Raw genomic sequence first — 14,561 nt, forward strand, 5'->3', positions numbered from 1 at the left:
GTCTTCTATCATAATCGTGGCAACCAAAGGAAAGGACCAGGGAGATGGCTCTGCAGGGCTTCCTGCCAAGCCTGAGGACTGGCTTCGATCCCAAAGTTCTATGAGGTAGAAAATGAGAACTGACCCTGCAAGTCCTCTGACGATCAGATGGGCACCATGGCACACACATACATGTATGTTCACATACATGTATATAAACACAAATACACAAATAATCAATATTCTTTTAAAGGAAAGAAAATGTTTCTAGACTCTGTCAAATATCCCCTGGGGGGGATATCACACCTGCTTGGGAACCACTGTCTCTGTCTAAGGTCATCATAATACCCCATTATCAGTATGAGTGCTCTGAGTATTTTAGTTGTAAAACCTAAGTTTGTCCCTGAAAAGGAATGTTGCTCCTTTTCCAGAAGATAATGCGGAGAATAAACTCTAACCAGGACAACTCCTAGCACAAAGGGCTTAAGAAGAAAGCAAGACACAGGGCTGCACTTTGGATCCATGTTTAATGAAAAAGAAATCACGTGACTGGACACAAAACAAAGATGGGTGGGAAAGTGTGGGAGGAGGGACAAAGGGAGATCACGCTCTAATTCTGCATTCTCACGCACATTCCTGTCAGCTTTACTGATCTAACCTATCTCCTGAGATTCCCAAACACTAGTTATGTCCCCTCACTGGTCTTACAGACAGTCGACTGTGTGGAGTGTCTGAATGATAGCTTTCCACTTTACCCACATCCAGATCCCAAAAGACACACACGGCCAAGGCAAACACGTCCACTGCGTGTTACCATAGAGTGAAGAAAGCACAGCCAGCCTTGATTCTTCATTACACAAATCAGCACTGCCCAGTGAGCTCTGGGCAAGGACACACACCTGCTGATATTTTCATGAGAAAGCATCTAGGCTATGCAAGCATTTGTTCCTAGGACAATCAGCCATGGAAGAATTACATTTGACTCTACTGAGCACAGCTAGTTTCCAGGCTTTGTGGCTGAGCGGACTTGAAATGTGAAAAGGCATAAAATTTTTAAATGCACAGATGTGAAACTACAGTGAACACCCTACTGGCTTGTTTTGTGGCTCATGATTTTCAGTGGGGCCAGTCAATATTCTATTCTTATTATTTTCTACTCTATAGTATGATCATATCTTACTAAGAAATATATATATAAATCTTTGGAAAAAGAACTCTGATCTCTGAAAATATATACTGGTGATAGCTTGGCATTAATGACCTCACTTAAAATAAAATATCCCTCTCTCAAGCTAGAAGCTAGGCAGCACTAAACTCATCCTAGACATTTGCCATATGTGTAATAAAGAGAAGCAATACATTTTACTCTCTGTTCCTTAAGATGCAAATCCTTTTGGCCAGCTCATGACAGTTAGCAACCTCGCTCACATTTCAACGGCTGATGTTAGGAGGAGCCCTGCCTCTTCTGATACTGGATTCTGAGTTTTTCCAGTTGCTCTACACACTGAGACTGGGCCATCTTCAGCGTCCTGTTCTCCTCCGTCAGAGCCTCAAATTCCCGAACCAACTGAGCAGCGTCCATCTTCTCCTTTTCTGCCTGGTCCAGCTTGGCGATGAGCTCCTTCCTGAAATGCAGACGTAAGGCAAGGAGAAGCACAGACTTCACTGCAAATGCATCCAGCGCTGGGCACGCCTCCCACTGCGCCCCGCCCCGCCCTGCTTACCCTTCCCAGCTCCCAAGGGAGGGACTTTACTTTTCCCTTTTTTGTTCAGGTCTTTGTGTTAAGCTTATTGTTTTTATCAGCTTGCAAAACAACAGGTTTCCTTCTAGGTGGAAGGACATTTACATTTCTCACTTCATGCCCCCTACCCTCTCTCCTGTACTGTGCCCTCGGGCCCTCTTCCACATTGTTCTCATTTCTCCACACTTCCCTTCAAGCCTCTTTTCTTCCCACATTCCCCCCTTTATCCTTTAACCATGTCCTTCCTTCTGGATTTGCATATTTAACAGCTAGAGGTAAGGATCTGCATTTAGTGTGTGTCTTCCGGAACTTGGGGTATGTCACTTTATACATTTTTCAAATCCATCCATTTTCCTGAAAGTTGCATGATTTCATTTTTCTTTACAGCTGAACCAACTGTAGGCAAAGACCACATTTTCATGATCTGTTCATCTGTTGGTGAACATCTAGGCTGATTCAATTTCCTTGCTATTGTAGGAAGAGATCAATGAGGACAGCTAAGGGTCTGTAGCAAGTCTCAGAGTCCTTTGAGTTTGTGCCCAGGAGAGGAAATGAGGTCACAGGCTGGTTCTAGTTTTGGTTTTTTGAAAAACCTTCACACTGGCTTCTATAGAGGCTGCAATAGTTCACACGCTCACATTGACCATGGATGGGACAGGGTCTCACTCTGCAGACCCAAGTTGTCCTGGAACTTACTAGGTAGCCCAGGGTAGACTTAAAGGTGCAACAATTCTCCTGCCTCAGCTTCCCAAATACTGAAGTTACAGTTGTGAATCACAATTCCTAAGTATTGGTCTTTTTTTAAAAATTTCTCCTAAATCACAAGTTTAGGGACCTTTTACTTAGCACCCCCGCTAGACATATCCGGTGCACTAGATACATTCCAAAGACATAGGTCAATCATCCAAAACAATGGTCTTTCAAACTATATATTATTTATGTGTGTGTGTCTGTGTGTGTGTGTGTGTGTGTGTGTGTCTGTGTGTGTCTAAATGTGCACGGGCCACAGCCTGAAGTGGAATCAGCTCTCTTCCTTCCACTATGACTTCTGGGGACCTAGCTCAGGTGGTCTGGCTTGTGTGGCAAGTGCTTTTACCTGCTAAGTCATCTCACTGGCTTGTGATCTCTTCTTTCTCTCTTTCTTTCTTTCTCTCTTTCTTTCTTTCTCTCTTTCTTTCTTTCTCTCTTTCTTTCTTTCTCTCTTTCTTTCTTTCTTTCTGTCTGTCTGTCTGTCTCTTTATTAAGTGCAACAGATTAAGTGCTGACTGCTTAAAAGACAAAACAGCAATACATTTCTGCTTCTGAGAAAGCAAATGCCAATGTAAAAAAAAAGTTGCAACAAGTTATTGAAATTATTACTTTACAAAGGAATGAAAAGACTATCAGTCACTCATGCTGTATACATCAAGGCCCTGCCTATTGTGTGGGTAGAAAGCTACTCTGTCTCTTACTGAATCTCCGTCCTTGAAACAAAGTATTTAGCTTCTTTTGTTTCTTATGTCTCAGTTTAACAAATCGTCAGGAGGGCTTGGAGCTGGAGTTCAGTGACAGAACATTTATTAGCCGTGAGCTCACAGTCCTGGGTTTGATCTTGAGCACACTATTTTCCATGTCTTTTTCTAGCACTCACACATATACAGTTATCCCTTAATACCCATTAGGCACTGGATCCAGGATGCCCATGGATCTGCTGATACACTAATAAAATAGCATAGTATCATTATGTAATGTGCACACATACTCCTGTATGTGTAGCTGCAGATAATTTAGAAAGAGAGAGAACACACTATTCTGTTTGAAAACGGGACAAGAAATATGTCCTTACTACTCTGATAGTATGATAGCATCCTGATGTATGGTTGATTGGATAATGATGTAGCCCTTTGCATAGGAAGGACTGCATTCCTAAACATTTTCTATCTTCTTTGCAAAAGGAAGCAGCCATGTTTGAAAGTGACATCTAATTAAGGGGGCAAAGTGACAAATCAGAGAAAGATTTGACAGGATGAGTCAGGAATAGGATAGGGCCAACTCTCCCAGGAATAGAGAGGAGAGAGAGGCTGCCTAAGAGCCGTGCAGGGAAAGAGAAGGAGCTAGACACAGGGTGTGTGTGTGTGTGTGTGTGTGTGTGTGTGTGTGTGTGTGTGGCAGTTTTGCCAGAACAGTTTTACAGAGACAGGTTTCAGAGAGAACAATCTAGACACAGGTGAAGACAGAATGAGAGAGAGAGAATGAGAAGGACCCAGAAGATTAGAACATTGCTAAAGTTAGTATGAGGCCAGGCAGAACAATTCAGAATCTCAGAAGCCAAGAGGAGCCGGATTGAACCAGTCAGCTTGGAAGACTGAATTGTATAGAGGCTAGAAGCCCTAGGCCTAGGGGTGGTTGGAACAAAGGAGTAAACACTCTGGGCCCAGCCCAAGCTGTGTACTAATACAACTTGGGTACAGGTCTCATCTCATCCCTTCAGGAAATAAAAGCAACATTTATGTTCTTATCCTGGCCTGACACTACAAAAGATAAGAGGAAGAATGGAAAGTGTATATTTGTACAAAATAATAATATTCATGTTCATATTGGAAATAAGCCCAGGGATACTAGAGCAAGGAAACTTTCCTGATCACAAACCCTAACTGTAATGTTCTAATAATCCATAACTAGAAAAGGACATGACTACCCTATTCATTTAGGTCTCCTGAGGCATTTGGGCGTTTAAGACCATTAGTTAAAAATTAGATGTGATGGGTGCGTGCCTGTAATCCTGGACCTTGGCAGCCCGAGGCAGGAACTTGTGGCCAGCATAGGTTACACAGAGAGACCATATCTTAAGAACTAAAAAGAAAAAAAAAGATGCTATTAGTTTTAAAAAATCACACCCAAATCTGTGGGCACAAATCCAGACTAATTCATGCATTTTGTATGTGTTAGAGGATTCTGTATGTGATAAAGCATACCCAAATATGGCTATGTGGTAAGAGGATGTTGGGTGCTAGGACAGGTGGATGAGGAACAATGTAGTCATCATCACATGTGCACAAAGTGTATTCCTGCAAAATCTGAGGAACTGCAAAGGGTAGAGGAAAGGAGAGGCCATATGGCTGTCACTTCTGCAGAGATGAAGGGGTACCACGTGTCCTGTGGGAAACATACATTGTGACTGTGGTATGTTCTCAACCCAGAAACACACAAGTTATGTCAAACATGAGGCATAGTAGACAATACAAGAAAAAAAATCCCTCCTTGTTGAGGGAGAACACAGCCCAGTTTGGGAAATGTTTAACAATTAGTGAAAACTCATGAACGTTTTAACATTCCCTTTGGAGTTTTCCATGCATTTGAAATCCATGAAATAAAAGTTACCTCCAAGAGAGGCAAAAATTAAATCAGAATAGAAATTCTGGCATTTCCTCCTATGCCTGACAGACTCCCCTGGTCACTCACTGAATTTCAGATCTACTGTGCAAAACCAAGCATCGTAAAAGAAGCACCCAGCAGCAGTGCAGGGGAGGCTGTCAACACCCTGAGGACATACACTAAGTTCTTGGGCTCCATCTGATCTCTGGATCTTCCAAGATGTTTAAAATAGAACAGGCTCCCTATAAATACTTAACAAATGAATAATTGAAGAAAAAAGTACTTCGGTGAGAGGTCATTTATATCTTCAAAGAAAGGAACTCTAACTCAAAATGCTCCATTTAATTAAAAAAGCCGCACGGCTAATAAGAAGGGGCAGAAATCACGCCTGTCCTGATTAAATGCTTAGTGCTCTGTGTCCCTGAGCAAAGTTAAGGCACAAAAGGCCGATAATTAAGTATTGATTAGTAAAAGTTCTCTTGTAACTATCTTAAAGAAATTAATGAGCAAAAAACCTACATGGGGCTGAAAAGAGAAGTGCTGACATCCTCGGTCGCTCTGGTCTGCTCGCCCACCTGCTGCCCTTCTCACACAGAGCATTTAGGTTGACACAGAGTTCTGCCTTCACCTCAAGGTGGAAGGTGTAGGGTCTACCGATGGCTAATGTCCTGACTCCTTATCTGACTTACATTGATCCCCTGATGCCATCTGTCTGCCATCTCTGACTTGTAGAGATGACCAACCACAGAATCACTGATTGCATAACTGCAAGGAAAGGCTGAGACAGTCTCCCATCTCTTGGTACTAGAGAATGTCAGTAATAATGTCTTCTTTACTACAGTCAAGAAGCCTCTGCTGGTAGGTTTCTGAATTACCTTTATGTAAGTAATTCTATACATAGCCAATGAAAAACTGTCAAAATTCTTCTGTGTCCTGTTTAGGACTTATTTATTTAGGCATATTTATGTTCATCCATTAGGAAGTCATGAGTAAGCCTCAGCACATCAAACTAGATGATTCCAAGAATTCATGATTTACAAGGCAGTAAAATGTAGTCCCACTTTTGATTTTTTTTGGGTGGAGCTATCACATGTATCCCTCACTCAGTGGCATGTGATATGGGTGGAAGGTCACAGCTACAGTAATCTTAAGAACTTGTAGGGGGCTGGAGAGATGGCTCAGCAATTGAGAACACTGACTGCTCTTCCAGAGGTCCAGAGTTCAATTCATGCTGGCTCACAAGCATCTGTAATGGGATCTGATGCGCTCTTCTGGTGTGTCTGAAGACAGTAACAATGTGCTTACATAAAACAATAAATAAATCTTTAAAACAAAACGGAAAAAAAAAAGGGACTTGTAGATGAAAGAGTTAACTCAGAAACTTTAAAAAGGTCAGAGGCTAAATTACATTCCTCAGACCACAAGGCTTGGGGGGGGGGTGGGGGTGAAGAGACCAACCTAAGGGTGGGGACATTCTGAAGGATGGCTCATTGGCCTCTTACCCCATCCCCCAGAGACCAATCAGTTTAAAGGTAACACTGTTCTGCCAATCACATTGTACCTAATGGTGGCTGCCCTGAGAACTATATAAAAGGTCCACTGTGCGGACTGCATGGGTCATTTTCTCTATGTGCAGGGTGACCCCAGCATGCTGGATATTAAATAAAAATTCCTCTTGTGGTTTGCATCGATTCCTATCTCCACACGGTTCACTCCGTGTGGGGTCTCTCTGGTACGTTAATACTCCCCCCAGTCTCACATAGCCTAGCACTTTCCATGCTACATCTCAGCAGCCTGAAGGCCACACCCTTAGCATCTACCAGGGATCATCAGATGTCCCCCATCCCAAGCCACATACCTGGAAAAGCTTTACGTGTAAAGAAAAAGAGAGAGCAGTGAAAGTGTTAGTAAGGAAGACATTAAAGTTTTGTGGAAATTAATTTCAAAGCATAGAAAATTCTTCAGGCTTCAGGAAGCTGACTCATTGACGGTACAAATATTGTTTTTTTTTTCTAGAATGATCACTATCAGGCTGAAGAGATGGCTCAGCCATTAAAAGATAGGCTTGTAATAAAAAATATAGAGAAGAAAGATCCTTTTCATGGTCTTCAGTACTTGCAAAATTAACTAAGGATTTTTAATAGAAAAAAAAAGTTAAAATTCTAGACAGTTTGGCCCTGATGAGGTTAACAATTTTGGATACTAATATGCTAATTTGTATAGGGTGAAGTTTATTTTAAAATAACTATTTGGAATCCTTGAACTATTGGTGGTACTTGAAAGATGTATGTGCAGATGGCCTTATAGATGTATGTGCACATGCCCATATATAGATGTATGTGCACATGCCCATATAGATGTATGTGCACAACCCATATATAGATGTATGTGCACATACCCATATATAGATGTATGTGCAGATGCCCATATAGATGTATGTGCAGATGCCCATATAGATGTATGTTCACATGCCCATATAGATGTATGTGCACATGCCCATATATAGATGTATGTGCACATGCCCATATAAATGTATGTGCATAACCCATATATAGATGTATGTGCACATACCCATATATAGATGTATGTGCAGATGCCCATATATAGATGTATGTGCAGATGGCCATATAGATGTATGTGCAGATGCCCATATAGATGTATGTGCAGATGCCCATATAGATGTATATGCAGATGCCCATATAGATGTATGTGCAGATGCCCATACAGATGTATATACAGATGCCCATACAGATATATGTGCAGATTCCCATATAGATGTATGTGCAGATGCCCATAAAGATGTATGTGCACATGCCCATATAGATGTATGTGCACATGCCCATACAGATGTATGTGCAGATGCCCATACAGATGTATGTGCACAACCCATATAGATGTATGTGCACGTGCCCATATAGATGTATGTGCACATGCCCATATAGATGTATGTGCACATGCCCATATAGATGTATGTGCACATGCCCATATAGATGTATGTGCACATGCCCATATAGATGTATGTGCACATGCCCATATAGATGTATGTGCACATGCCCATATAGATGTATGTGCACATGCCATATAGAGGAAGGAAAGCAGACACCTCTAGGTGATCAAAGTATTGAAGGTCTTACCTCTTTTTTAAGATGGAGGGAAAACTGTCTTAATTAAGATTTTACTGCTGTGAAGAGACATCTACATGCTATATCATACATGAGACACCATAGCCAAAAGCTCTTATAAATGACAACATCTAATTGGGCTGGCTTACAGGTCCAGAGGTTCAGTCCATTTTCTTCTAGGCCATAACATGGTAGTATACAGGCAGACATGGTGTAAGAGGAGTTGAAAATTCTACAACTTCATCTGAAGGCCCTGGTAGAAGACTCCTGTGTGCTTAGAAAGAGGGTCTCATTGCCCACCACACAGTGACACACTTCCTCCAACAAATACCTCCTAACAGTACTACTCCCTATGGGCCAAACATATTCAAACCACCGCAGTAACAAATGGTGTTGAATTGATCTGGGCTTAATGAATGCATTCACTAAGTCATGAGGAGGTAGAGGCACCCGAAGGGCAAAACTGTATTCTTGCAGGGGTGGGTGAGACTGAGTCTAAACATGGGTTTCATTTTAGTATGATTGGTACTTAGACCCGATGAGTCTGTCCTTGACAATGGCACTACAGGAGGGTTCCTATCATCCTTGGCTTTTATCCACTAGATGCTAGGTCCAAGTTCCTCACTTCCTGGCTGTGAAATCAGACATTTCCATGGACATTAGTCAAGTCCAGGGTTGGAGATGGGGAGGATTCCCCTTGTAAGAAATACTGCTGTCAGTAAAAGAAGCTGTGAGACCCATTCTGTCAGTCACCCTGAGCTGATGATGCTGGGGTGGGGGATAGAGTGAAAATCAAGGTGTGTCCTTGATCAGCTCCCTAGGGATGCCACTGCTGCCTCCTCTTCAGTAATGGAAATCTACTTGAAGATATACTCATTATAGGTACATGCATGCCGTGTCTCTTTTAACAAGGTTTCAGGCGGGCGGATGGGAATGAAATTCTAGTCAAGGGACTGGAGAGCACAGGGCTAGAAAGCCAACGATGAGTAGGGCATTAAAGGAGAGTGTGATCTAAAAGCTTGATGATGTCTGGAGTACTGACATTTCACATAAAACTAGCTATTTAAATGAAAGAAAAATCGTTTGACCCTTCCTCTGCCTCCTCAAGCAAAGTCATCCGTCAGCAATCAGTTTCAATTTTGGGGGTCTTCTTGTCACTTGCTCAACAGGTATTACATCCAAGCACAAATTAGGCAGTGTCTATTCTCACTAGTGGATTAGTCTCAGGAAACTCGCCTTCACTGCTGGAAAATGAACCCCAATCCCATACCTTACCCAGGAGTGGATGTGCACACATGAGACACCCTGGGAAAGAGAGAACAGGACACTTATGCCATAGATAAATACTATATACCCACTATTGGAAACACCATGGAACAATACCGCTCTATTGTTTCTTTATGACAAGGAAACCCCAATTTCTAGACCGAGTAAATGTTTAAGACCCATGTTCACAGAGTATAAGACAAAAGTTTGCTTCTTTGTGTGCTCACACCACACAATCTTTTTCAAAAGCTCACCCCTGAGTGGAAAAGCACAGATAAAACGCGTTTCTCTGTTGACTCCAGAACAGTGGCCTACTGAGATCCTCTCCATCTCCAAACTTTGAGGGAAAGAATTTGGCTTAAACATCTGTCTTTGAAAATAAACTAAGGCAGGGCTGGAGAGATGGCTTAGCAGTTAGAGCTGTCACTGCTCTTCCAGAGGTCCTGAGTTCAATTTCTAGCAACTAAACTAGTGACTTACAACCATCTGTAATGGGATCTGATGCCCTCTTCTGGTGTGTCTAAAGACAGCTACAGTGTGCTCATTTACATAAAATAAGTAAAATTTTAAACGGAGGAGGAGAAGGGAGGAGAAGGAGGAGGAAGAGGAGGAGGAAGAGGAGGAGGAGGAGGAAGAGGAAGAGGAAGAGGAAGAGGAAGAGGAAGAGGAAGAAGAAGAAGAAGAAGAAGAAGAAGAAGAAGAAGAAGAAGAAGAAGAAGAAGACGAAAGACTCTAAGGCAACAAATGTTTCTATGTAAACACAAAAAGTCTGTGTTGACAATTTTTCAGGATGAGTTAAGTACCATGATGAAAAGCAAACAGAAAGAGGGCCATTTTTGCAGCAAAGTTTTACAAGTAACATAAGCACCCTTTCCCACATTGCCATGTTCCCTAGATAAGCTACTGTTTTCCGACATCACTCTGTATCTTAATAAGACACAACCATGGGGGCCCTATGGTGTTTGTGGCTTCCCCCTTCTCATGTTTCACCCGAACCACTAACGGTATAGGGTCCTTTTACTCAGCGATAAAAAGAAAACCTCTGAAAACTGGGCAATAGATCTAAATAAATATTTCTCCAAAAAAATGTAGAAATGGCCCAGAACTGCACGCAAAGTTGTGCAACATCACAGCCATCAGGGAAATGTCGATCAAAACCACAATGACACATCATTGTGTCCACTAGTGTGGCTATTCATCAGATGGGCAGAGCAAGCACCTGCAGAGACATACAACAGTTAGAGGTCCTCACAAATGTCGATGGTGACATTCTTCAAACAATGTCCAAATGGACATTATCCAATGAAAGGTAAATAAGATGTGCATAATGGGTTATTATCCACAAATAAGAAGGAAGTACTGGGGTGTGATGCATGGGTGAGCCCTAAAACATATTACATAATTACATCCATTTTTTAAAAATGTCCAGGCTGGTAGAGATAGGAAATAGGTTTGTTTGCTGAAATACCTAGGAACTGGGAATGATAAGGAGGACTACTCAGGACCACAAGGTTTCCTTTTGAGCTGATGAAAAGAGTTATCCATGACAGCTATTCAGCCCTGCAAGCACTACAGAGCCCTGAACTGTCAAAGAGAACATTTTCAGTAAGAAGCATCTTTTAATCGTTTGCAACTAACTCTTTTTCCTTTTTCTGAGACTGTCAGTCTCCCCAGCATGGTTTATATAAAGACTGGAGAAATGTTTCCTCCATCAGACAAGATATAATCATGTCTGGAACTCAGCAACCTTTGCAGCTGGTTATAATTTAATTGTTTATTTTAAATCATTCCTGTCTGGCAACTGATGCTTGATTTCAAAAGCCATGTGACATACAAAAGGAGCTATGTATAGGAGATGAGAATTCATATAAGATGTATCAAAAAAAAAAAACCTGACATGCTATCATATATGCAATTACAAGGTGTGTATGATCAAGGGCAAACAGTCTGAGATGGTCCATCTAATGTAGAAACTGAATCTATCTAACATTAGTCATAAGCCAGAAATAAATGTAAATAAATAGCATTTATTCCATGGTGGGAAGATTTGACTGCCTTGTCACGACCAGGAACACTTCTACAGGATCTTTTCCTATGACTTTAAGTTCCTCCAAACCTGACCCAGGGAGACCTCCTCTGGAGAGACAAGAAAAGTGCAGTCTCAGGTTCAAACACCAGGCTGTGACTGAGCAATTCCAAAATGAAAACCTCTTTGTAAAAACACTTCAGAGTCTGTGCGCCCCACTTGCACGAACCAGTTGCCAAAGGCATCGAAGTCAGCCGCAGCTTACGAAGTGTTGGGAGAGAAATTCTCATCAGAACCGTTTTCAAAATGGAATGCTAATTGCTTGGGTCAGATCCACATGGCCCGATTTATTTTACTTGAAAACAAAGACTGTTCAGAAAAAAATCTGTTATTAAACAAACTACTGGCTCACTGCAGTGTGAGGAAAACCAATACAGTGGTTAGAGATGGATTCCACACGGCGATGACTCCAACTGCACTTGGAGACTTGACAGCTTGTCTTGGTAACCCTTACTGACATCAACTCCGTGTTTTTTAAATACAAGACCATAGCGATGCAGAATATGCATATGCAGAAGATGTTCCTGTAACCTATAATGGGCTACCTTAGTGCACCCTCATTTGTATTTGACCTCTCTGATGCGTTCTGTGGTGAGTGATAAGGATGCAAAGAGATGCTAAAGAAAACGTGTGCCTATATAAGAACAACAAAGAGTCATCAAGGCAAGAAGAAATGTAAACATGACTCCTGATAGCACTGGCTCAACAGACCATTCCAGGGGCTAAAGAAAAGATCTGATCACCGTGGGTGAGGACACAGGACAGGCCTTCCTTGGGGAACTATTGCCTGTGGAGCAGACAGAGACAGGGCTCTGAGAAAATTAACAGGTCGATACAGTTGAGGCAGGGTTAAGGTAGGAAGTTCTAGAGAGGTTCCTAGGTTATGAGATCCAGACCAGAACTGGTTGTTGAGACAGAGAGTATATTCCAGTTGGGAGAGTGTTTGCCTAGCATCCAGAAGGTTCTGGGTCTGACTCACAGTACTTCATAACAACACATGTCTATGATCTCAACACTAGGAAGTTGAAGCAGGATGATCAGGAGTTTAAGGTCATCCTTGGGGACATAGTACATTTGACTCCAAGCTGGAATCCGTGAGACTCTATCTCCAGAGAGAGAAGGGTCGAGAAGGAGAAGGAGAGTCCGTAGCTGCTATTAATTTTAAATAAATAAGAAAAAACAGGAAGGAAAGCAATTATAATATTTCACCAACCAAGATTTGAAGCAGAAAATCTTCCACCCAGATAGAAGAACTAGGAATGGAGAAAAGGGAACTTGAGAAACTAGATGAAATAGGGAAAAAAAATAAAATAATTTGTTCCTACCCTACAAGTAACAATTGTTTAGAGAATTCAGTTACATTTAAAGAAGGGGTAAGATGACATCTGCAGAAACACACGTAACTTTGTGAATCCCTAGGATGTGTGTATGTGTATGTGGTGTGGTGTGTGTGTGTGTGTGTGTGTGTGTGTGTGTGTGTGTCTCAGAGGTAGCAATGGGGATTTCACTTCTTCGTGGTCCTGGAAGGTTGAATAAAGTTTCTCCCTTAATCAGCTAGCTGCTTCTTTCCGAAGCTAACTTCGCCTTTTCTTATTTCCATGCTGTGGTGGTGCCCACAAGTTATCATTTTTCTCAACACAAAGCAAGGACAAGCATCCGAGCCCAGACATTAGTCATTCCTATGTCACCATCCTGCCATATTTCAAAATGTACCACACAAAAATATAAACTTTTAGAACATATAATTTAGTGGATGATCTTACAGTGCCATAAAAAATACCACACATGAGATTAAATCAAATGACAAAGTCTTCCAGAAGATCCGATCCGAAGAACTTGTCAATTAAATGAAACTACCCGGGTGAGCTTTTCCCCATTGTATCGCCACAGTTCACGTGCACATGCACAAGTAAACACAGCCCAGAAAATACAGTCGCAGGCTTCTGGTCCTAAGTCCTCCCTTCTGTACAATGGTGGACATGCTCAGAAGTCCTGCTGTGCTTTCAAATGCAATCTAGAGGCTGGAGAGATGGTTCAGCAGTTAAGACTGCTCTTCTGAAGGTCCTGAGTTCAAATCCCAGCAATTACATGGTGGCTCACAACCATCCTTAATGCGATCTGATGCCCTCTTCTGGTGTGTCTAAAGATAGCTACAGTGTAGTGACATATAATAATACATAAATCTTTTAAAAAAATGCAATCTAAATATTTGGGACTGCTTATCAAGATTCTCCGATCCAAAAGAAAACCTTGGATTTATAAACTTGCTCTTCTGATTATCTTAACAGTTTTTAATCCCTTACAAGCCAAAAGTCCAAGTCAAATGTTATGTGTGAAATGAAGCAAAGCAGGGAATTTAGAGGAGGCTGTGTCTGTTTAGTAAATGTGGATAACCTGCTACCCAAACCCACAAATGTCTCAGTGTCCACCCACTATACTGGAGAGTCTCGAAAGAGTTCTAAGATTCTCTAAAACAAAGCACAGTCACCTTCTTTCATTTAGAAATTAACTAATAAATATACTGTATCACTCCAGGGAGCTGAAGGTGAAGAAATAGAAGGGTAAAGAACAGCTATACCTTTGAGTTCTGTTTCACACCTGGCAGTAATGTGTTAGCATGTAGGTCTTCCCAATGGACAAGGCTTCAAACTCAACAGTGGGGAATGTCTCCCTAGCTATGTTTTCATGGGCTACCTCCTTTTTTAAATTAGATATTTTCTTTATTTACATTTCAAATGTTATCCCCTCTCCTCCTTACCCCTCTGAAAGTCCCCTATTCCATCCCCCCTCCCCCGGCTCACCAACCCACCCACCCCCACTTCCCTGTCCTGGCATTCCCCTACACTGGGGCATCGAGCCTCCTCAGGACCAAGGGCCTCTCCTCCCTTTGATGTCCAACAAGGCTACAAATGCTACATATGCAGCTGCAGCCATGGGTCCCTCCATGTGTACCCTTTGGTTGGTGGTTTAGTCCCTATGAGCTCTGGGGGTACTGGATGGTTCATATTGTTG

The 14,561-nt window shown here is 41.9% G+C and overlaps 1 protein-coding gene across 1 annotated transcript in view; it reads right to left on the reverse strand.

Annotated features, from left to right (window-relative positions):
* Positions 1-487: 487 nt before the first annotated feature.
* Map3k7cl (MAP3K7 C-terminal like) overlaps positions 488-14,561 on the reverse strand; it is a 44,699-nt gene continuing 30,625 nt past the window's right edge. Inside the window, exon 5 of the mRNA XM_052159075.1 lies at positions 488-1,604. Coding sequence (XP_052015035.1) covers positions 1,424-1,604 — 181 coding nt within the window. The 3' untranslated portion in view covers positions 488-1,423. The remainder of the gene's footprint in view (positions 1,605-14,561) is intronic.

This window comes from Apodemus sylvaticus, chromosome 15 (assembly GCF_947179515.1).
Source record: "Apodemus sylvaticus chromosome 15, mApoSyl1.1, whole genome shotgun sequence".
Taxonomy (NCBI): domain Eukaryota; kingdom Metazoa; phylum Chordata; class Mammalia; order Rodentia; family Muridae; genus Apodemus; species Apodemus sylvaticus.